The 23647-nt window shown below is 47.5% G+C and overlaps 1 protein-coding gene across 5 annotated transcripts in view; it reads left to right on the plus strand.

The window, feature by feature from the left end:
- Positions 1-23647, plus strand: part of RASA1 (RAS p21 protein activator 1) — a 421336-nt gene that overhangs the window by 258925 nt on the left and 138764 nt on the right. For all 5 annotated transcript variants that reach the window (XR_010246601.1, XM_063963963.1, XM_063963965.1 and 2 more), the window contains exons 9-10: positions 13382-13460; positions 20158-20278. Coding sequence is in view for 4 of the 5 variants with exons in the window: in XM_063963963.1 (XP_063820033.1) it covers positions 13382-13460; positions 20158-20278 (200 nt within the window). In the remaining variant the exon portion in view is untranslated. The remainder of the gene's footprint in view (positions 1-13381; positions 13461-20157; positions 20279-23647) is intronic.

Below are 23647 nucleotides of genomic sequence, written 5' to 3' on the forward strand. Positions count from 1 at the left end.
GGGGCTCCTCTGCGGGAGTACGCACCGGTGGGGGCACGTCTCAAGCTCTTCAGTCAGTTCTGGGCTCGTTCGGCCCTGTACCCATGGGTTTTAGAAATAGTGTCCCAGGGGTACAAACTGGAGTTTCAAGACGTTCCTCCTCACCGATTTTTCAAATCTGCCTTACCAGCTTCTCTTCCGGACATGGAGGTGGTATGCGCCGCAATACAAAAATTGTGTCTCAATCAAGTCATTGTCAGGGTTCCCCCGTCGCAACAGGGAGAAGGCTTTTATTCGAGCCTGTTCGTGGGCCCGAAGCCAGACTGCTCAGTCAGACCAATCCTGAACCTAAAATCCCTAAATTCAAGATGGAATCTCTCCGGGCAGTGATCTCCAGTCTGGAGGAGGGGGATTTTATGGTGTCGGTAGACATAAAGGATGCCTACTTAAATGTTCCCATTTATCCTCCACATCAGGCTTACCTGAGGTTTACAGTTCAGGATTGTCATTACCAATTTCTCTGACGTCCTAGTGGATGCTGGGGACTCCGTAAGGACCATGGGGATATAGCGGCTCCGCAGGAGCCAGGGCACAATAATAAAAGCTTTAGGATCAGGTGGTGTGCACTGGCTCCTCCCCCTATGACCCTCCTCCAAGCCTCAGTTAGATTTTTGTGCCCGGCCGAGAAGGGTGCAATCTAGGTGGCTCTCCTGAGCTGCTTAGAATAAAAGTTTAAGTTAGGTTTTTTTCTTTCAGTGAGACCTGCTGGCAACAGGCTCACTGCTACGAGGGTCTTAGGGGAGAGAAGTAAACTCACCTGCGTGCAGGATGGATTTGCTTCTTAGGCTACTGGACACCATTAGCTCCAGAGGGAGTCGGAACACAGGTCTCACCCTGGGGTTCGTCCCGGAGCCGTGCCGCCGACCCCCCTTGCAGATGCCGAAGTTGAAGAGGTCCAGAGATCCAGAAACAGGCGGCAGAAGACTTTCAGTCTTCATAAGGTAGCGCACAGCACTGCAGCTGTGCGCCATTGTTGTCAGCACACTTCACCAACAGTCACCAACTGTCACTGAGGGTGCAGGGCGCTGGGGGGGGCGCCCTGGGCAGCAATGTATAATACCTTTTTATGGCTAAAATACATCACATATAGCCCTTGAGGCTATATGGATGTATTTAACCCCTGCCAGATCTCACAAACTCCGGGAGAAGAGCCCGCCGAAAAGGGGGCGGGGCCTATTCTCCTCAGCACACGGCGCCATTTTCCTGCTCAGCTCTGCTGTGAGGAAGGCTCCCAGGCTCTCCCCTGCACTACAGAAACAGGGTTAAAACAGAGAGGGGGGGCACTTATTTGGCGATATGATTACATATATAAAAATGCTATAAGGGAAAACACTTGTATAAGGGGTTGTCCCTGTATAATTATAGCGTTTTTGGTGTGTGCTGGCAAACTCTCCCTCTGTCTCCCCAAAGGGCTAGTGGGGTCCTGTCCTCTATCAGAGCATTCCCTGTGTGTGTGCTGTGTGTCGGTACGTGTGTGTCGACATGTAGGAGGACGATGTTGGTGAGGAGGCGGAGCAAATTGCCTGTATTGGTGTCACTCTCTAGGGAGTCGACACTGGAATGGATGGCTTATTTAGGAATTACGTGATAATGTCAACACGCTGCAAGGTCGGTTGACGACATGAGACGGCCGGCAAACAAATTAGTACCTGTCCAGGCGTCTCAGACACCGTCAGGGGCTTGTAAAAACGCCCATTTACCTCAGTCGGTTGACACAGACACGGACACTGACTCCAGTGTCGACGGTGAATAAACAAACGTATTTTCCTTTAGGGCCACACGTTTCATGTTAAGGGCAATGAAGGAGGTGTTACATATTTCTGATACTACAAGTACCACAAATAAGGGTATTATGTAGGGTGTGAATAAACTACTTGTAGTTTTTCCTGAATCAGATAAATTAAATGAAGTGTGTGATGATACGTGGGTTTCCTCCGATAGAAAATTATTGGCGGTATACCTTTTCCCGCCAGAAGTTAGGGCGAGTTGGGAAACACACCTTAGGGTGGATAAGACGCTCACACGCTTATAAAAACAAGGGGCGTTACCGTCTCCAGATACGGCAGCCCTCAAGGAGCCAGCTGATAGGAAGCTGAAAAATATCCTAAAAGTATATACACACATACTGGTGTTATACTACGACCAGCAATCGCCTCAGCCTGGATGTGCAGCGCTGAGGGGGCTTGGTCGGATTTCCTGACTGAAAATATTGATACCCTTGACAGGGACAAGATTTTATTGACTATAGATGCATTTCTATATATGCGAGATGCGCAGAGGGATATTTGCATTCTGGCATCAAGAGTAAATGTGATGTCCATATCTGCCAGACGAAGACACGACAGTGGTCAGGTGATGCAGATTCCAGACGGCACATGGAAGTATTGCCGTATAAAGGGGCGGTCCATCGGACCTGGTGGCCATGGCAACAGCTGAAAAATCCACCTTTTGTTACCCCAAGTCACATCTCAGCAGAAAAGGACACAGTCTTTTCAGTCTCAGTCCTTTCGTCCCCATAAGGGCAGGCGGGCAAAAGGGCCAGTCATATCTGCCCAGGGGTAGAGGAAAGGGAAGAAGACTGCAGCAGGCAGCCCATTCCCAGGAACAGAAGCCCTCCACAGCTTCTGCCAAGTCCGCAGCATGACGCTGGGGCAGTACAAGCGGACTCAGGTGCGGTAGGGGGTCATCTCAAGAGTTTCAGCACGCAGGGGGCTCACTCACAAGTGGACTCCTGGATCCTACACGTAGTATCCCAGGTGTACATTGGAAATTCGAGACGTCTCCCCCTCACAAGTTCCTGAAGTCTGCTTTACCAACGTCTCCCTCCGACAGGGAGGCAGTATTGGGAACAATTCACAGGCTGTATTCCCAGCAGGTGATAATCAAAGTACCCCTTCTACAACAAGGGAAGGGGTATTATTCCACACTATATTGTGGTACTGAAGCCAGACGGCTCGGTGAGATCTGAAATATTTGAACACTTACATACAAGCGTTCAAATCAAGATGGAGTCACTCAGAGTAGTGATAGCGAACCAGGAAGAAGGGGACGATATGGTGTCACTGGATATCAGGGACGCTTACCTACATGTCCAAATTTGCCTTCTCACCAAGGGTACCTCAGGTTCGTGGTACAGAACTGTCACTATCAGTTCAGACGCTGCCGTTTGGATTGTCCACGGCACCCCGGGTCTTTACCAAGGTAATGGCCGAAATGATGATTCTTCTTAAAAGAAATATGGACGCTTTCCTGATAAGGGCAAGGTCCAGAGAACAGTTGGAGGTCGGAGTAGCACTATCTTAAGTAGTTCTACGACAGCACGAGTGGATTCTAAATATTCCAAAATCGCAGTTTTTTCCGACGACACGTCTACTGTTCCTAGGGATGATTCTGGACACAGTCCAGAAAAGGATGTTTTCTCCCGGAGAAGAAAGCCAGGGAGTTATCCGAGCTAGTCAGGAACCTCCTAAAACCAGGAAAAGTATCAGTGCATCATTGCACAAGGATCCTGTGAAAAATGGTGGTTTCTTACAAAGCGATCCCATTCGGTAGATTTCACGCAAGAACCTTTCCGTGGGATCTGCTGGAAAAATGGTCCGGATCGCATCTTCATATGCATCAGCGGATAACCCTGTCTCCAAGGACAAGGGTGTTTCTTCTGCGGTGGCTGCAGAGTGCTCATCTATGAAAGGGCCGCAGATTCGGCATTCAGGACTGGGTCCTGGTGACCACGGATGCCAGCCTGAGTGGCTGGGGAGCAGTCACACAAGGAAAAAATTTCCAGAGAGTGTGATCAAGTCTGGAGACTTCTCTCCACATAAATATACTGGAGCTAAGGGCAATTTACAATGCTCTAAGCTTAGCAAGACCTCTGCTTCAAGGTCAGCCGGTATTGATCCAGTGGGACAACATCACGGCAGTCGCCCACGTAAACAGGGCGGCACAAGAAGCAGGAGGGAAATGGCAGAAACTACAAGGATTCTTCGCTGGGCGAAAAATCATGTGATAACACTCTCAGCAGTGTTCATTCCGGGAGTGGAAAACTGGGAAGCAGACTTCCTCAGCAGGCATGACCTCTACCCGGGAGAGTGGGGACTTCATCGGGAAGTCTTCCACATGATTGTAAACCGTTGGGAAAAACCAAAGGTGGACATGATGGCGTCCCGCCTGAACAAAAAACTAGACAGATATTGCGCCAGGTCAAGGGACCCTCAGGCAATAGCGGTGGACGCTCTGGTAACACTGTGGGTGTACCAGTCAGAGTATGTGTTCCCTCCTATGCCTCTCATACCAAAAGTACTGAGAATCATAAGAGGGAGATGAGTAAGAACGATACTCGTGGTTCCGGATTGGCCAAGAAGGACTTGGTACCCGAAACTTCAAGAGATGTTCACGGAAGACCCGTGGCCTCTACCTTTAAGAAAGGACCTGCTCCAGCAGGGGCCTTGTCTGTTCCAAGACTTACCGCGGCCGCGTTTGACGGCATGGCGGTTGAACGCCGGATCCTGAAAGGGCATTCCAGATGAAGTCATCCCTACCCTGGTCAAAGACAGGAAGGATGTAACCGCAAAACATTTTCACCGCATTTGGTGAAGATATGTTGCGTGGTGTGAGGCCAAGAAGGCCCCTACAGAGGAATTCCAACTGGGTCGTTTCCTACATTTCCTGAAAACAGGACTGTCTATGGGCCTAAAATTAGGGTCCATTAAGGTTCAAATTTCGGCCCTGTCGAATTTCTTCCAGAAAGAACTGGCTTTAGTGCCTGACGTTCAGATGTTTGTAAAAGGGGTACTGCATATACAGCCTCATTTTGTGCCCCAGTGGCACCTTGGGATCTCAATGTTGTTTTGAGTTTCCTAAAGTCACATTGGTTTGAACCACTCACCACTGTGGACTTAAAATATCTCACATGGAAGGTGACGATGCTATTAGCCCTGGCTTCAGCCAGGCGTGTGTCAGAATTGGCGGCTTTATCATATATAAAGCCCTTACTTAATTTTTCATTCTGACAGGGCAGAATTGAGGACTCGTCCTCAATTTCTCCTTAAGGTGTTTTCTGTTTTTCACATGAACCAACCTATTGTGGTACCTGCGGGTACTAGGGACTTGGAGGACTCCAAGTTACTTGACGTTGTCAGGGCCCTGAAAAATATGTTTCCAGGACGGCTGGAGTCAGAAAATCTGACTCGCTGTTTAGCCTGTATGCACCCAACAAGATTTGTAATACAATTCAGTTTACACATTCTGTGGCAGGCCTGCCACAGCCAAAATCTGTAAAAGCCCATTCCAAAAGGAAGGGGGCTCATCTTGGGCGACTGCCCGAGGGGTCTCGGCTTTACAACTTTGCCGAGCAGTTACTTGGTCAGGGGCAAACACGTTTGCTAAATTCTACAAATTTGATACCCTGGCTGAGGAGGACATGGAGTCTCTCATTCGGTGCTGCAGGGTCATCCGCACTCTCCCGCCCGTTTGGGAGCTTTGGTATAATCCCCATGGTCCTTACGGAGTCCCCAGCATCCACTAGGACGTCAGAGAAAATAAGATTTTACTTACCGATAAATCTATTTCTCGTAGTCCGTAGTGGATGCTGGGCGCCCATCCCAAGTGCGGATTGTCTGCAATACTTGTACATAGTTATTGTTACAAAAATCGGGTTATTCTTGTTGTGAGCCATCTTGTCAGAGGCTCCTTCGTTGTTATCATACTGTTAACTGGGTTCAGATCACAGGTTGTACGGTGTAATTGGTGTGGCTGGTATGAGTCTTACCCGGGATTCAATATCCTTCCTTATTATGCACGCTCGTCCGGGCACAGTATCCTAACTGAGGCTTGGAGGAGGGTCATAGGGGGAGGAGCCAGTGCACACCACCTGATCCTAAAGCTTTTATTATTGTGCCCTGTCTCCTGCGGAGCCGCTATATCCCCATGGTCCTTACGGAGTCCCCAGCATCCACTACGGACTACGAGAAATAGATTTATCGGTAAGTAAAATCTTATTTTCAGACGTTGCCGTTTGGTCTGTCCACGGCTCCGATGAGTTTCACCAAAGTAATGGCCGAAATGATGGTTCTCCTGCGCAAGCAAGGAGTCACAATTATCCCGTACTTGAACGATCTCCTGATAAAGGCGAGATCCAAGGACCAATTACTGCAGAACATTACGCTCTCCCTGACAATTCTGCAGCAACATGGTTGGCTCCTAAACTTGCCAAAATCACAGTTTGTTCCAACGAGACGGCTGTCGATTTTGGGAATGATTCTGGACACAGAATTACGGAGAGTTTTTCTTCCAGTGGAAAAGGTTCTGGAAATTCAGAACCTGGTCAAACAAATTCTGAAACCAGCAAAAATATCGATCCATCAATGCACTCGGTTGCTGGGGAAGATGGTGGCGGCCTACAAGGCCATTCAGTTTGGCAGATTCCATGCCAGAGTGTTTCAGTGGGACCTGTTGGACAAGTGGTCCGGGTCCCATCTGAACATGCACCGAAGGATAATCCTGTCTTCCAAGACCAGAATCTCACTCCTGTGGTGGCTGCACAGCTCTCACCTCTTAGAGGGACGCAGGTTCGGAATCCAGGACTGGATCTTAGTGACCACGGATGCGAGTCTCCGAAGCTGGGGAGCAGTCACACAGGGGGAAAGCTTCCAGGGAAGATGGTTAAGCCAGAAAATTTGTCTACACACAAACGTTCTGGAGCTAAGGGCCATTTACAACGGCCTTCTGCAAGCGGAACATCTTCTTTGCAGTCGGCCCGTCTTAATTCAGTCGGACAACATAACCGCAGTAGCGTACATAAACCGCCAGGGCGGAACAGAGAGCAGAGCGGCAATTGCAAAGGCCACAAAGGTTCTCCGCTGGGCGGAAAGGCATACAAGCGCTCTGTCAGCGATCTTCATTCCAGGAGTGGACAACTGGGAAGCAGACTTCCTCTGCAGACACAATCTCCATCCAGGAGAGTGGTGTCTTCATCAAGAGGTCTTTGCAGAAGTGACAAGTCTTTGGGGAATTCCTCAAATAGACATGATGGCGTCTCGCCTCAACAAGAAACTTCAGAGATATTATTCCAGGTCGAGAGACCCTCAAGCAATAGCAGTGGACGCCCTAGTTACACCGTGGGTGTTTCAGTCGGTGTATGTGTTTCCTCCGCTTCCACTCGTTCCAAAAGTAATAAAGATCATAAGAAGAACAAAGGTTCAAGCGATCCTCATTGTTCCAGACTGTTCAAGGAGGGCTTGGTATCCAGATATTCAGGAATTACTTATAGGAGATCCCTGGCCTCTTCCTCTGAGGGAGGATATTTTACAGCAGGGGCCGTGCGTGTTCCAAGACTTACCGCAACTTCGTTTGACGGCTTGGCGGTTGAACGCCGGATCCTAGCCCGAAAGGGTATTCCCAAGGAAGTCATCCCCACTCTTATTCAGGCCAGGAAAGGAGTAACGTCTAAACATTACCACCATTTTTGGAGAAAATACGTGTCTTGGTGTGAATCCAGGAAGGCTCCTACGGAAGAATTTCACTTAGGACGTTTTCTCCATTTTCTACAAGCTGGTGTGGATGCGGGCCTAAAGTTGGGCTCAATTAAAGTACAAATTTCAGCCTTATCGTTTTTTTTCCAAAAACAATTGGCCTCCCTTCCAGAAGTTCAGACTTTTGTGAAAGGCGTGTTACACATCCAACCTCCCTTTGTGATCCCAGTGGCACCATGGGATCTTAACGTGGTGTTTGCAATTCCTTCAATCTCATTGGTTTGAACCTTTACAGAACGTAGAGTTGAAATTCCTCACTTGGAAAGTCGTCATGCTGTTGGCCTTGGCATCCGCAAGGCGGGTGTCTGAATTAGTGGCCTTGTCTCACAAGAGCCCTTATTTGATCTTCCATGAAGATAGAGCAGAGTTGAGGACTCGTCAGCAATTTCTGCCGAAAGTGGTTTTGTCGTTCCACTTGAACCAACCTATTGTGGTACCAGTGGCTACTGACGCCTTGCTAAAATCGAAGTTTCTCGATGTAGTCAGAGCTTTGAAAATTTATGTCGCCAGGACGGCTCAGTTTAGGAAAACGGAGGCTCTGTTTGTCCTGTATGCTCACAACAAGATTGGGGCTCCTGCTTCCAAGCAGACAATTGTGCGCTGGATCTGTCATATGATTCAGCATGCTCATTCTACGGCTGGATTGCCGTTACCGTAATTGGTGAAGGCCCATTCTACCAGAAAGGTGGGCTCGTCCTGGGCGGCTGCCCGGGGGTTCTCGGCATTACAACTTTGCCAAGCGGCTACTTGGTCGGGATAAAACACCTTTGCGAAGTTCTACAAGTTTGTTAACCTGGCTGATGAGGACCTCATGTTTGGTCAATCGGTACTGCAGAGTCATCAGCACTCTCCCACCCATTCTAGAGCTTTGGTATAACCCCATGGTTCTTGATGTGACCCCAGCATCCTCTCGGACGTATGAGAAAATAGTATTTAATACCTACTGGTAAATCCTTTTCTCTTAGTCCGTAGAGGATGCTGGGCGCCTGTCCCAGTGCGTACTGTATCTGCAATTTTTTGTTACGTTTCAACACGTGTTACGTTTTAGTCAGCCTGTTGCTGACGTTCATGCCGTTGACTTGAGTTATGTTGAATGCCATGTTGTACGGCGTGCTTGAGGTGTGAGCTGGTGTGTATCGCACCTTAGTTTAACAATAAATCCTTTTCCTCTAAATGTCCGTCTCCCTGGGCACAGTTCCTATAACTGGAGTCTGGAGGAGGGGCATAGAGGGAGGAGCCAGTTCACACACTTTGAAAGTCTTAAAGTGCCCATGTCTCCTGCGGATCCCGTCTATACCCCATGGTTCTTGATGTGACCCCCAGCATCCTCTACGGACTAAGAGAAAAGGATTTACCGGTAGGTATTTAAATCCTATTATTTAGTACAAGTATTCTGTGATATACATCCAGTGGTTACTGTACATTGTGATATCTTTATGTAGTATTGCTAGTCCAGTGCAGTTTTATTTTTTTATATGTAATAATTTCTGCATTGTACCTTTGACTGTGTGCCTATAGCTGCTGTGTGGATTCTATTCTGTGTATCGCACGTATTGCTATCACTATATTTTGTGCCCTGGGGGTTTAAGTGCGTCAGGGTCTCATATATACCATATAGTGTTCCACAGGATATACTGTTATATATTTTTCACTGTGTGTTTCAGTCACCTCGTACCACTTAAATCCTCTGTTTGTGCTCTGCAATTGCGGTCTCATATTTTAGGGGTTTTTTGTCCGGTATTGTTTGTCTGGCTACATTGTACTGATCCGCCCTAAGGCTACATTCCCAATAATGTCTGCTACACAGGGCGGAAAATCCGCAGACGCACCTGCATCATGCATTGCTGGCGCCACGAATTAACCAAGATTTCTGCTGAGGCTCAGTTACTGGGTGTTCTGCACCCCCTAATCAGCCCGCAGCAACTGTGGCAAATCAGGATCCACCTTGGGGCTGCATTATCAAATATTCTGAATACGCTTGTAACACGACTTACGCCCCCTGTGGGACCTCCTATGCCATTACAGCCACATATTGTCCCTGTAGTTAATCCACCATGGGCAGATACTCTGTCAACCCTTTTACAGCAATTAAATCAGTTCTTGGTTAAACAAAAACTTAACCCTCGCCCTACTGGGACCAAAGGGTCATCTAAGTGGGCCATTTCTTCCTCACAATCCACTAATATTTCAGATGATTCTTCTGATTTGGATGGGGAATATACTGATCCATCAGATGTTGATACTGCTGCTTCTGATGAAGATTCTACAACACAGATTGATGTTCTTGACCTAGTGGAGGCTATCAAGCTGATTCTTCACATTGATGATGAGATTGACCCTCCTGATACGTCTAAGAAACCTGATAAGTTCAAACGTCAGAAGGTTACTAAAGTAGTCTTATCACATTCTGACCATTTAATTGACATACGTCAGAAATCCTTGTCTTCTCCAGGAAAGAAATTGGCCCTGTCTATAAAGATGCTAGCTGGTTATCCTATCTCTGCGGAGTTGAGTAACAAGTAGGAAACCCTGCCACCAGTGGACTCACATGTAGCACGTCTTGTGGTGTCATCTACTCTGCCTGTCACCACCGTCCCCTCTTTAAAGGAACTGACGGATAAGCGCGTGGAGGGTTGCTTGAAGTCTATTTACACTCTTGCTGGTGCTGACGGTCCAATTCCTACAAGCCCACGCGTTGCTCATCAACTGGAAGAAATTCTCACTCGTCCCTGCTCAGAGCATGGTGCACCTGGGAGCATTACTAGACACACACAACCAACGTTTGTTCTTGTCTCCAGAGAAGGTCCCGAAACTTCAGGACAAGATACAATGCTTTCTCTCTCGCCCAAGAGTGTCGATACACTTGGCGATGCAAGTACTAGGCCTCATGGGGTCTGCTTTCGACATGGTAGAGTACACTCAATTTCGTTCTCGCCCTCTGCAGAGGTTAATCCTTTCCAAGTGGGACGGCCTGCCTCATCGGATCAGGTCTCAAGTGATATCCTTGACTCCGGAGGTTCGTCTGTCACTGAGCTGGTGGCTACAGGACCAACAGTTTAGCAGGGGCCGTCCCTTCTGGATCTCCTACTAGGTCCTCCTAATGACGGTTGCCAGTCTGCGAGGTTGGGGCGCGGCGTTGGAGCAACACTCTCTCTACAGGGTCGGTGGACCAGGGAGGAATCTCTCCTCCCGTTAAACATTCTGGAATTGCGGGCAGTGTTCAATGCATTGACACTGGCCCTGCCTCTAGTACAGAACAGGCATGTTCAAGTACAATCCGACAATGCCACCACAGTGGCGTACATAAATCATCAAGGCGTCACTCGAAGCCTTATGGCAATGATGGAAGTGTCAAAAATTCTTTGATGGACGGAACGCCTTCTGCCAGAAATATCGGCAGTGTTCATTCCGGGGGGTCCTCAACTGGGAAGCGGACTTCCTCAGTCGTCAGGACATACACGCCGGGGAGTGGAGTCTTCTTCCGTAATGTCTTCCAACTCATTGTGGACAAGTGGGGTTTACCAGACGTAGACCTGATGGCGTCTCGACACAATCACAAGGTTCCGGTCTTCGGAGCAAGGACAAGGGATTCTCCAGCAGCGTTCGTGGACTTCCAGACTTCTGGCTTTTTTGCAACAAGGCCTGGATTTAGGACTTCGCCTGGCCTCCCTCAAGGTTCACATTTCTGTCTTGGTGTGTTTTCAGCGAAAAACTGTATCTATTCCCGGCGTTAATACATTCACTCAGGGCGTACTACGGATTCAGCCTCTCTATGTCCCTCCTGTGGCTCGATGGGATCTGTCTGTTGTTCTTAATGTTCTTCAAGAGTCTCCGTTTGAACCTCTTGAGTCTGTGGACCTTCAATGCCTTACGCTTAAGGTCATTTTTCTGTTAGCTATTGCCTCTGCTAGGTGGGTGTAAGACTTAGGCGCTTAGTACTGTCATCCACCCTTTATGATTTTTCACCGTGACCGGGCAGTTCTTAGAACTCGCCCTGGTTATCTCCCTAAGGTGGTGTCCTCTTTCCACCTTAACCAAGAGGTTCCGGCTTTTAATTCTCCTGGTTTGTCCTCCAAAGAGCAGTTTTTGGGTGTGGTACGGGCTCTCTGTATATATGTAGAAAGGACTGTCTCTATCAGGAGATCAGATTCTCTTTTTGTACTTTTTGGTTTTCACAAACGTGGCTGTCCTGCGAATAAGCAGACCTTGGCTAGATGGATTAGAATGTTGATTGCTCATTCTACTTGGTCTGTTGGACCTTCTTGGGCAGCACGCCGTAGCGCGTCCACTGAACAATTGTGTAAGGCGGCTACGTGGTCCTCCGTGAACACGTTCATCAGGTTCTATGCCTTTGATACTTCCGCCTCCCAGGATGCTTTCTTTGGACGCCGGGTTCTTGTGCCTGCTACAGTGCGTCCCCTCCCATGAGGAACTGCTTTAGGACATCCCCGATATTATTCCCTGTGGAATCCCAGTGTATCCTGCTGTAGAAAAGGAGATTTATGGTAAGACTTAACATAGTTAAATCTTTCTGCGAGGTACACTGGATTCCACAGGGTGCCCACCCCGATGCACTTATCTTCTTTAGGTTTGTATGGCATTCTTATCGTGAGAATGTGGGTCTGTGACTAACATCTACTGTCTCTTTTACCTGCTACTGCATTGGACTGGTTAACAAAACTGAGCTCCAGTGCCTGGAGGCAGGGCTATAGAGGAGGCGGTGCAGTGCATCTTGGGAACAGTCAAAGCTTTAGCGTGTTGGTGCCTCGGATTAAGATCCAACTCTACACCCCGATGTTATTCCCTGTGGAATACCATTGTACCAGAAAGATATTGAACAATGGTAAGTCTTACCATAAAACTCCTTTTCTACTTATTTATGTACATTACATATTGTGCCAGTTTATTTTGAATTTAGTTCATTGCATAATCTTTAATACAGTCTGAAATCTCTTCAGTGATGGTAGCCTACATTTATTAATGTCCCCGTATAAAATTCTGACTAATATGGGATGCATGTGTAGTGTGTTATTCTGTTGTGCTATATTGTCTTGTAGTGATGTTATACTGGTGGAGTTTATTTATTGTCTATTATAAAAGAATGCACATAATTGCATTTAATGGAGTCTGATCTTATTTCCCCCCCCCTCACTCTACATCTCTCGTTTGGCTGTATAAATCCTGTTTTGAAGTGGGTAGGGGCAACAATTTGGAACCAATCAGATAGAAAGTGTATATAAATGTGTGATGATGTATCAACTCATTTAATTGCCTTACTAAAGGGCCCCACACACTAGGACGATAATGCCCGATTTTGGGCATTCGGCCCAATATATCGGATGAAATCGGGCATTTTGGAGGCGTATCCGATGCACGTTCCCGTGAGCACCGGATTGGATCCTCCAGATTGAATGTGCTGCATTAAATTTGTCCGACCCTACAGGCATGGCTGGGATCGCCCAAGATACATCATATGCAAGAGGACAGCATACGATGTATCGTGGGCGATCCTGCCCACCGGTAGGCTGCCGGGGGTGATCGCCCGCGACATGTCCGTCTGACATGTCGCTGTAGTGTATGGGGCCCTCGAGAACAAGCTTGTATGGTGTCATGATGTGAGCAGGAAAAGGCAAGCCTGAAGCTAGATTGAGTAATGGTTGAAGGTCCAAAGGTAGGCCAGCAGAACATAGTAGAGCTGTGTGCGTGTCAATTTGATGCTTGAAGTGTATAGTGTCAAATATTGTATAAGAATCAAAACACAACCATTTAACTGCTTTTATGTAAGTACTCAAAATTTATGTGTTTTTAAACAGAATTGATGATATAATAGAACACTACAGGAAAGAACAAATTGTTGAAGGCTATTATCTAAAGGATCCTGTCCCTGTGCAGGTAAGATAAATGATATAGTTAATGCTAGATGTTTATATTTTTTTCAACAGAATACTGTGATGAGCATACGGTTATATTTACTAAAGTGCGTGTTTTTAGAAACTGAGATATTGCCCTTAGCAACCAATCAGACTGTAGCTTTTATCTTCTACAAAGTGTTAGATAAAGAAGTAGAATCTGGTTGCTATGGGCAACATCTCCACTTCTATAAACCCGCACTTTAGTGAATATACCTTTTAATTGTGGACTTTATTTCTGAATACAAAAAAAATAAATTACACAAATCTGTAAAAAGTAGGAAATGTAAATTGATTATTGAAAACAAAGCATATCTTTGTAGACCATGATGAATTATAGGCACAGAGTAGAATTTTCTTTTTATATAAAACAAAATTTATGGATAATCCTTATATGGTACTATAGTGGGTAAAAGGAGCAATTGCCACTAACCCTAAACCAGTTTACAAAAGATAGTTGATAACCACACTGTAAGGTATAAGTAATGATGAACAATTATACAACCTGTTTTACCCAGTCAAGGCATGCGATCTCCAAACAGTGGAGATCACTGGGCAGGCTTACAAAGGGAATTCACCTTGAGTTGCCAGGAGTGTAAGGCCAGTGTTAATCACTGGACATGCAGATTTCAGGCCCCGCAGATTTATGCTTGGCATCAGGGTGGTCAGCTCTTCAAACCTTCACCTAGACCTTATCTACTGGATGTGACAACATTGGTTGATGCTCAGTTTGGAAGGATAATCCTCCAAATAGTATTTCAATTAAACTTCCTTTGTTGGAATGTTTTTACAGTATAGCTGTTGGTAATACTTAACCTACCTTCTTATGTTTCTCTGACGTCCTAGTGGATGCTGGGAACTCCGTAAGGACCATGGGGGATAGCGGCTCCGCAGGAGACTGGGCACAACTAAAGAAAGCTTTAGGTCACCTGGTGTGCACTGGCTCCTCCCACTATGACCCTCCTCCAAGCCTCAGTTAGATTTTGTGCCCGGCCGAGGTTGGATGCACACTAGGGGCTCTCCTGAGCCCTTAGAAAGAAAGTATAGATTTAGGTTTTTTATTTTCAGTGAGACCTGCTGGCAACAGGCTCACTGCAGCGAGGGACTAAGGGGAGAAGAAGCGAACTCGCCTGCTTGCAGCCGGATTGGGCTTCTTAGGCTACTGGACACCATTAGCTCCAGAGGGATCGACCGCAGGCCCAGTCCTTGGTGTTCGGTCCCGGAGCCGCGCCGCCGTCCCCCTTACAGAGCCAGAAGCTAGAAGAGGTCCGGAAAATCGGCGGCAGAAGACATCAGTCTTCACCAAGGTAGCGCACAGCACTGCAGCTGTGCGCCATTGCTCCTCATGTACACCTCACACTCCGGTCACTGAGGGTGCAGGGCGCTGGGGGGGGGGGGGGGGGCGCGCCCTGAGCAGCAATATTAACACCTTGGCTGGCAAAAATACCACAATATATAGCCCCAGAGGCTATATATGTGGTAAATACCCCTGCCAGAATCCAGAAAAAAGCGGGAGAAAAGTCCGCGAAAAAGGGGCGGAGCTATCTCCCTCAGACACACTGGCGCCATTTTCTCTTCACAGTGCAGCTGGAAGAAAGCTCCCCAGGCTCTCCCCTGTAGTTTTCAGGCTCAAAGGGTTAAAAAGAGTGGGGGGGCACTAAATTTAGGCGCAATATTATATATACAAGCAGCTATTGGGGAAATTTCACTCATAGTGTTAATCCCCACATTATATAGCGCTCTGGTGTGTGCTGGCATACTCTCTCTCTGTCTCCCCAAAGGGCTTTGTGGGGTCCTGTCCTCAGTCAGAGCATTCCCTGTGTGTGTGCGGTGTGTCTGTACAGCTGTGTCGACATGTTTAATGAGGAGGCTTATATGGTGACGGAGCAGATGCCGATAAATGTGATGTCGCCCCCTGTGGGGCCGACACCAGAGTGGATGGTTAGGTGAAAGGTATTAACCGACAGTGTCAACTCCTTACATAAAAGGGTGGATGACGTAACAGCTGTGGGACAGCCGGCTTCTCAGTCCGCGCCTGCCCAGGCGTCTCAAAGGCCATCAGGGGCTCAAAAAAACGCCCGCTCACTCAGATGGCAGACACAGATGTCGACACGGAGTCTGACTCCAGTGTCGACAAGGTTGAGACATATACACAATCCACTAGGAACATCCGTGACTTAATCACGGCAATAAAAAATGTGTTACACATTTCTGACATTAACCCAAGTACCACTAAAAAAGGGTTTTATGTTTGGGGAGAAAAAGCAGGCAGTGTTTTGTTCCCCCATCAGATGAATGAATGAAGTGTGTGAAAAGCGTGGGTTCCCCCCGATAAGAAACTGGTAATTTCTAAAAAGTTACTGATGGCGTACCCTTTCCCGCCAGAGGATAAGTTACGCTGGGAGATATCCCCTAGGGTGGATAAGGCGCTCACACGGTTGTCAAAAAAGGTGGCGCTGCCGTTTTAGGAACGGTCACTTTGAAGGTACCTGTTGATAAAAAGCAGGAGGCTATCCTGAAGTCTGTATTTACACACTCAGGTACTAGACTGAGACCTGCAGATCGTGCTGCTGCAGCGTGGTCGGTGACCCTGTCACACATGAGAACATATTAAAGACGTCGTCTTATATATGAGGGATGCACAGAGGGATATTTTGCCGGCTGGCATCCAAAATGAATGTAATGACCATTCTGTCAGGAGGGTATTAGAGACCTGTCACTGGACAGGTGATGCTGACTTTAAAAGGCGCATAGAGACTCTGCCTTATAAGGGTGAGGAATTATTTGGGGATGGTCTCTGGGACCTCGTATCCATTACCTCAGGTTTCCTCACAGACTAAGAAAGCACTGTATTATCAGGTACAGTCCTTTCGGCTTCAGAAAAGCAAGCGGGTCAAAGGCGCTTCCTTTCTGTACAGAGACATGGGGAGAGGGAAAAAGCTGCACCAGTCAGCCTGTTCCCAGAATCAAAATTCTTCTCTCGCTTCCTCTGAGTCCACAGCATGACGCGGGGGCTCCACAGGTGTAGCCAGGTACGGTGGGGGGCCGTCTCAAAAATTTCGGCGATCAGTGGGCTCGCTCACAGGTGGATCCCTGTTTCATTCAAGTAGTATTTCAGGGGTACAAGCTGGAATTCGAGATGTCTCCCCCCCCCCCCCCCCGCCGTTTCCTCAAATATGCCTTGCCGACAACTCCCTCAGGCAGGGAGGCTGCGCTAGAGGCAATTAATAAGCTGTATTCCCAGCAGGTAATACTCAAGGTGCCCCTACTTCAACAAGGACGGGGTTACTATTCCACACGGTTTGGGGTACCGAAACCGCATGGTTCGGTGTGACCCATTTTATATTTAAAATCCTTGAACACGTACATAAAAAAATTCAAGTTCAAGATGGAATCGCTCAGGGCGGTTATTGCAAGCCTGGACGAGGGGGATTACATGGGATCCCGGGACATCAAGGATGCTTGCCTGCATGTCCCCATTTACCATCCTCGCCAGGAGTACCTCAGATTTGTGGTACAGGATTACCATTACCAAGTCCAGACACTGCCGTTTGGACTGTACATGGCACCGAGGGTGTTTACCAAGGTAATGGCCAAAATGATGATACTCCTTCGAAAAAAGGGAGTTTTAATTATCCCGTACTTGGACAATATCCTTATAAGGGCAATGTCCAAGGAGCAGTTGCTAGTCGGGGTAGCACTATTTTGGAAAGTGCTACAACAGCACGGTTGGATTCTAAACAGTCCAAAGTCACAGCTGGTTCCTACGACACGTCTACTGTTCCTGGGGATGGTTCTGGACACAGAACAGAAATAAGTGTTTCTCCCGGAGGAGAAAGCCAAGGAACTGTCATTTCTAGTCAGAGACCTCCTGAAGCAAAAACAGGTATCGGTGCATCATTGCACGCGAGTCCTGGGAAAAAATGGTAGCTTCCTACGAAGCAATCCCATTCGGCAGGTTCCATGCAAGAGGGCCGCAGGTTCGGCATACAGGACTAGGTCCTAGTGACCATGGATGCCAGCCTTTGAGGCTGGGGGGCATTCACACAGGGAAAAAAAACTTCCAGGGACTTTGGTCAAGTCAAGTGACTTTCCTACACATAAATATTCTGGAACTGAGGGCCATTTACAATGCCCTGAGTCAGGCAAGGCCTCTGCTTCAAAACCAGCCGGTATTGATCCAATCAGACAACATCACGGCGGTCGCCCATGTAAACCAACGGGGCGGCACAAGAAGCAGGATGGCGATGGCAGAAGCCACAAGGATTCTCCGATGGGCGGAAAATCATGTGATAACACTGTCAGCAGTGATCATTCCCGGAGTGGACGACTGGGAAGCAGATCTTCTCAGCGGACACGACCTCCACCCGGGAGAGTGGGGATTTCATCCAGAAGTCTTCCAAAGGATTGTACACCATTGGGAAAGGCCACAGGTGGACATGATGGCGTCCCGCCTCAACAAAAAGCTATAAAAGATATTGCGCCAGGTCAAAGGACCCTCAGGCGATAGCTGTGGACGCTCTGGTAACACCGTGGGTGTACCAGTCGGTTTATGTGTTCCTCCCTCTGCCTCTCATACAAAAGGTACTGAGAATAATAGGAAGGCGAGGAGTAAGAACGATACTCGTGGTTCCGGATTGGCCAAGAAGAGCTTGGTACCCAGAACTTCAAGAAATTATATCAGAGGACCCATGGCCTCTGCCGCTCAGACAGGACCTGCGGCAGCAGGGGCCCTGTCTGTTCCAAGACTTACCGCGGCTACGTTTTGACGGCATGGCGGTTGAACGCCGGATCCTAAAGGAAAAGGGCATTCCGGAGGAAGTCATTCCTACGCTGATTCAAGCCAGGAAAGATGTAACTGCAAAACATTATCACCGCATATGGCGATAATATGTTGCTTGGTGTGAGGCCAAAAAGGCCCCAACAGAGGAATTTCAACTAGGTCGATTTCTGCATTTCCTACAAGCAGGAGTGTCTATGGGCCTAAAATTAGGCTCCATTAAGGTACAGATCTCGGCTCTGTCGATTTTCTTCCAAAAAGAACTAGCTTCAGTACCTGAAGTTCAGACATTGTAAAAGGAGTGCTGCATATTCAGCCCCCGGTTGTGCCTCCAGTGGCACCTTGGGTTCTCAACGGGGTGTTGAGTTTCTTAAAATCACATTGGTGTGAGCCACTAAAAACCGTGGATCTAAAATATCTCACGCGGAAAGTGGTCATGTTATATTGGCCTTGGCTTCGGCCAGGCGTGTATCAGAATTGGCGGCTTTGTCATATAAAAGTCCTTATCTGATTTTCCATATGGATAGGGCAGAGTTGAGGGCTCGTCCCCAGTTTCTCCCTAAGGTGATATCAGCTTTTCACTTGAACCAGCTATTGTAGTGCCTGCGGCTACTAGGGACTTGGAGGATTCCAAGTTACTGGACGTAGTCAGGCCCTTGAAAAATTCTGTTTCCAGGACGGCTAGAGTCAGGAGAACTGACTCGCTGTTTATCCTGTATGCACCCAGCAAACTGGGTGCTCCTGCTTCTAAGCAGACTATTGCTCGCTGGATTTGTAGCCCAATTCAGCTGGCGCATTCTGCGGCTGGACTACCGCAGCCAAAATCTGTAAAAGCCCATTCCACAAGGAAGGTGGGCTCATCTTGGGCAGCTGCCCGAGGGGTCTCGGCTTTCCAACTTTGCCGAGCTGCAACTTGGTCAGGGGCAAACACGTTTGCTAAATTCTACAAAATTGATACCCTGGCTGAGGAGGACCTGGAGTTCTCTCATTCGGTGCTGCAGAGTCATCCGCACTCTCCCGCCCGTTTGGGAGCTTTGCTATAATCCCCATGGTCCTTACGGAGTTCCCAGCATCCACTAGGACGTCAGAGAAAATAAGATTTTACTCACCGGTAAATCTATTTCTCGTAGTCCGTAGTGGATGCTGGGCGCCCATCCCAAGTGCGGATTGTCTGCAATACTTGTATTTAGTTATTGCCTAACTAAAGGGTTATTGTTGAGCCATCTGTTGAGAGGCTCAGTTATATTCATACTGTTAACTGGGTATAGTATCACGAGTTATACGGTGTGATTGGTGTGGCTGGTATAAGTCTTACCCGGGATTCAAAATCCTTCCTTATTATGTCAGCTCGTCCGGGCACAGTGTCCTAACTGAGGCTTGGAGGAGGGTCATAGTGGGAGGAGCCAGTGCACACCAGGTGACCTAAAGCTTTCTTTAGTTGTGCCCAGTCTCCTGCGGAGCCGCTATCCCCCATGGTCCTTACGGAGTTCCCAGCATCCACTACGGACTACGAGAAATAGATTTACCGGTGAGTAAAATCTTATTTTTTTGTATTGATTGGGTGGATCCCATACATTACCACTATTAAACCTTTTAAAAATAAATAAAATAATTATTACTGTTAATTTTATTTTTATGACATAGTCCATGTCTGCCGGATATTCCAACCATGCTTGGGAAGATTCCCAGAAACACCAAATGTAAGACATTATATATTTTCCTGGGGTGTTTTTCTAGTCTCTATGCAGCTGTCTCATATTGTATTGCTGCAGCGGAGTACAGTAATCAAGGAAATCAAATTAATAGTAATAATTCTTCCATCTTGGTCTTTTTATGAGATTTTAACAAAACTCTTCAGTAGTTTATGGATATTTTGGTTACTTTGTTATTTCTTCACCAGCATCAAGAGCAAGTACTGAATGATATAGTGGATGGTAAAGAAATCTACAATACAATCAGGCGAAAAACTAAGGATGCATTTTACAAAAACATTGTAAAGAAAGGCTATCTCTTAAAGAAAAGTGAGCGCTCTTTTGTTTTATGTACACTTTTGAAATGTGCGAAATCATTTGGATGAGGCTTAAAATATTTGTTTAGTAACTTTTTAATAGGTTAATATTGCCAATAAATGAATGGAATGCTGCAAGCATTGTATGGGTGGGTGTACAAACATGCAGCGGAAGAAATATGGAGTAATATGTTTAGGGATTTCTGTTGTGCTAGAATGTAGTGAATGTTTATTTCATTGCACACACACACAGCTATGATTTTTTTTTTTTGCGACAGTCGTCCTTTTTTGGTGGTTCAACATGTGAGTGTGGTGAACAGTACTTCGTAGACTTTGTGTTTTCCAAATCAAGGAATACATATGTGTCCTCCACCACATGCAGTGAGATGCCTGGTGTGAGTTGGCCATTCCGGGGCAGCTCTGCGAACGTTGCATGTCTTTTTCTGGCAGAAATGCACTATGCAAATAAGACGCACAGTAAGACTGATTAAAATAATAAAGGAAAATGCAATTTGGTGCTATATATGTGTGAATTACAGTGCAGCCATTATAGATTATTTCTTTAGTAGTTTATGGGCGCTGGGGTGTGAGCTGGCATATTCCCTCTGTGTTCTCTCTACAGGCTACCCTGTGGGTCTGTCCCCTATTTGGCCGGTGTGAGTGCGGGTGTGTCAGTACTGCGTGTCGACATGTCTGAGGCTGAGTGTTCCTCCCCGGAGGAAGTTACTGGGGGCACGGAGAAAGATTTGGGAATGACTCTGTCGGCATAGCCGACTGCTGATTGGGTAAATATGTTGAGTACATTGAATGCAAACGTGGCATTATTGTCTAAGAGGCTGGATAAATCTGATTCTCAGACTCAAACATGGAGAAAATCCATGGAGGACGCATTGTCTCAGGTACAGACCCCCTCAGGGTCACAAAAACGTTCATTTACCCAGATGGCAGATACAGATACCGACACAGATTCTGATTCCAGTGTCGACTTCAATGGGGCCAGTTTACATCCGAAAGTGGTTAAGAGTGTTCAGTACATGATTGTGGCTATTAAAGATGTTTTACATATTTCTGAGGAACCTCCGGTTCCGGATACAGGGGTTTGTTTATTTAAAGCAAAAAGCCTGAGGTGAAGTTTCCCCCCTCTCATGAACTGAACGCTCTTTGTGAAAAGGCTTGGGAATCGCCTGACAAAAGGTGGCAGACTCCCAAGAGAATTTTTATGGCATATCCTTTCCCCTCTGACGACAGGGAGAAATGGGAGTCGTCACCCAACGTGGACAAGGCTCTGTCCTGACTGTCCAAGAAGGTGGCGCTTCCGTCTCCTGACACGGCTGCCCTCAAGGATCCGGTGGATCGCAAGCAGGAGACGACGTTGAAGGCCATTTTCGTTACTACTGGTGCACTACTCAGGCCTGCTGTGGCGTGGGTGAGTAGTGCTATTGCTAAGTGGGCTGATAATTTAGCTTCTGATATGGATACCCTTGATAAGGATAACATTCTTTCTCTAACGTCCTAGTGGATGCTGGGACTCCGTCAGGACCATGGGGAATAGCGGGCTCCGCAGGAGACAGGGCACATCTAAATAAAGCTTTTAGGATCACATGGTGCGTACTGGCTCCTCCCCCCATGACCCTCCTCCAAGCCTCAGTTAGGTTTTTGTGCCCGTCCGAGAAGGGTGCAATCTAGGTGGCTCTCCTAAAGAGCTGCTTAGAAAAAGTTTTTTTAGGTTTAAATCTCAGTGAATCCTGCTGGCAACAGGATCACTGCATCGAGGGACTTAGGGGAGAGATTTCCAACTCACCTGCGTGCAGGATGGATTGGAGTCTTAGGCTACTGGACACTTAGCTCCAGAGGGAGTCGGAACACAGGTCCTCCTGGGGTTCGTCCCGGAGCCGCGCCGCCGATCCCCCTTACAGACGCTGAAGACGGAGGTCCGGAAAGCAGGCGGCAGAAGACTCCTCAGTCTTCATGAAGGTAGCGCACAGCACTGCAGCTGTGCGCCATTGTTGCTACACGTCTCACTGATTCAGTCACGGAGGGTGCAGGGCGCTGCTGGGGGCGCCCTGGGCAGCAATATTAAATACCTTTAGTGGCAAAATAAATACATCACATATAGCCATTAAGGCTATATGTATGTATTTAACCCAGGCCAGTTTTCTTAAAACCCAGGAGAAAAGCCCGCCGAAAAAGGGGCGGAGCTTATTCTCCTCAGCACTCAGCGCCATTTTCCTGCTCAGCTCCGCTGGTGAGGAAGGCTCCCAGGACTCTCCCCTGCACTGCACTACAGAAACAGGGTAACAAAGAGAAGGGGGGCATAATTTGGCGATATTGATATATTAAAAGCGCTTATATCAAAAACACCTTCTAGGGTTGTTTATATACATTTATAGCGCTTTTGGTGTGTGCTGGCAAACTCTCCCTCTGTCTCCCCAAAGGGCTAAGAGGGTCCTGTCTTCGATTAGAGCATTCCCTGTGTGGCTGCTGTGTGTCGGTACGTGTGTGTCGACATGTATGAGGACGATGTTGGTGTGGAGGCAGAGCAATTGCCGGTAATGGTGATGTCACCCCCTAGGGAGTCGACACCGGAATGGATGGCTTTAGTTATGGAATTACGTGATAATGTTAGCACATTACAAAAGTCAGTTGACGAAATGAGACGGCCGGAAAACCAGTTAGTACCGGCTCAGGCGTCTCAGACACCGTCAGGGGCTGTAAAACGTCCCTTACCTCAGTCAGTCGACAAGGGTACCGACACAGATGAATCTAGTGTCGACGGTGAAGAAACAAACGTATTTTCCAATAGGGCCACACGTTATATGATCACGGCAATGAAGGAGGCTTTGCAGATCTCTGATACTGCTGGTACCTCAAAAAGGGGTATTATGTGGGGGGTGAAAAAAACTACCTGTAACTTTTCCAGAATCAGAGGAATTGAATGACGTGTGTGATGAAGCGTGGGTTAACCCAGATAGAAAACTGCTAATTTCCAAGAAGTTATTGGCATTATACCCTTTCCCACCAGAGGTTAGGGCGCGCTGGGAAACACCCCCTAGGGTGGATAAGGCGCTCACACGTTTATCAAAGCAAGTGGCGTTGCCGTCTCCTGATACGGCCGCCCTCAAGGATCCAGCAGATAGGAGGCTGGAAACTACACTGAAGAGTATATACACACATACTGGTGTTATACTGCGACCGGCAGTAGCCTCAGCCTGGATGTGCAGTGCTGGGGTAGTGTGGTTGGATTCTCTGACTGAAAATATTGATACCCTGGATAGGGACAGTATTTTATTGACTCTAGAGCAATTAAAGGATGCTTTTCTTTATATGCGAGATGCTCAGAGGGATATTTGTACTCTAGCATCAAGAGTAAGCGCGATGTCCA

Source organism: Pseudophryne corroboree, chromosome 1 (genome assembly GCF_028390025.1).
Source record: "Pseudophryne corroboree isolate aPseCor3 chromosome 1, aPseCor3.hap2, whole genome shotgun sequence".
In the NCBI taxonomy this organism is placed as follows: Eukaryota; Metazoa; Chordata; class Amphibia; order Anura; family Myobatrachidae; genus Pseudophryne; species Pseudophryne corroboree.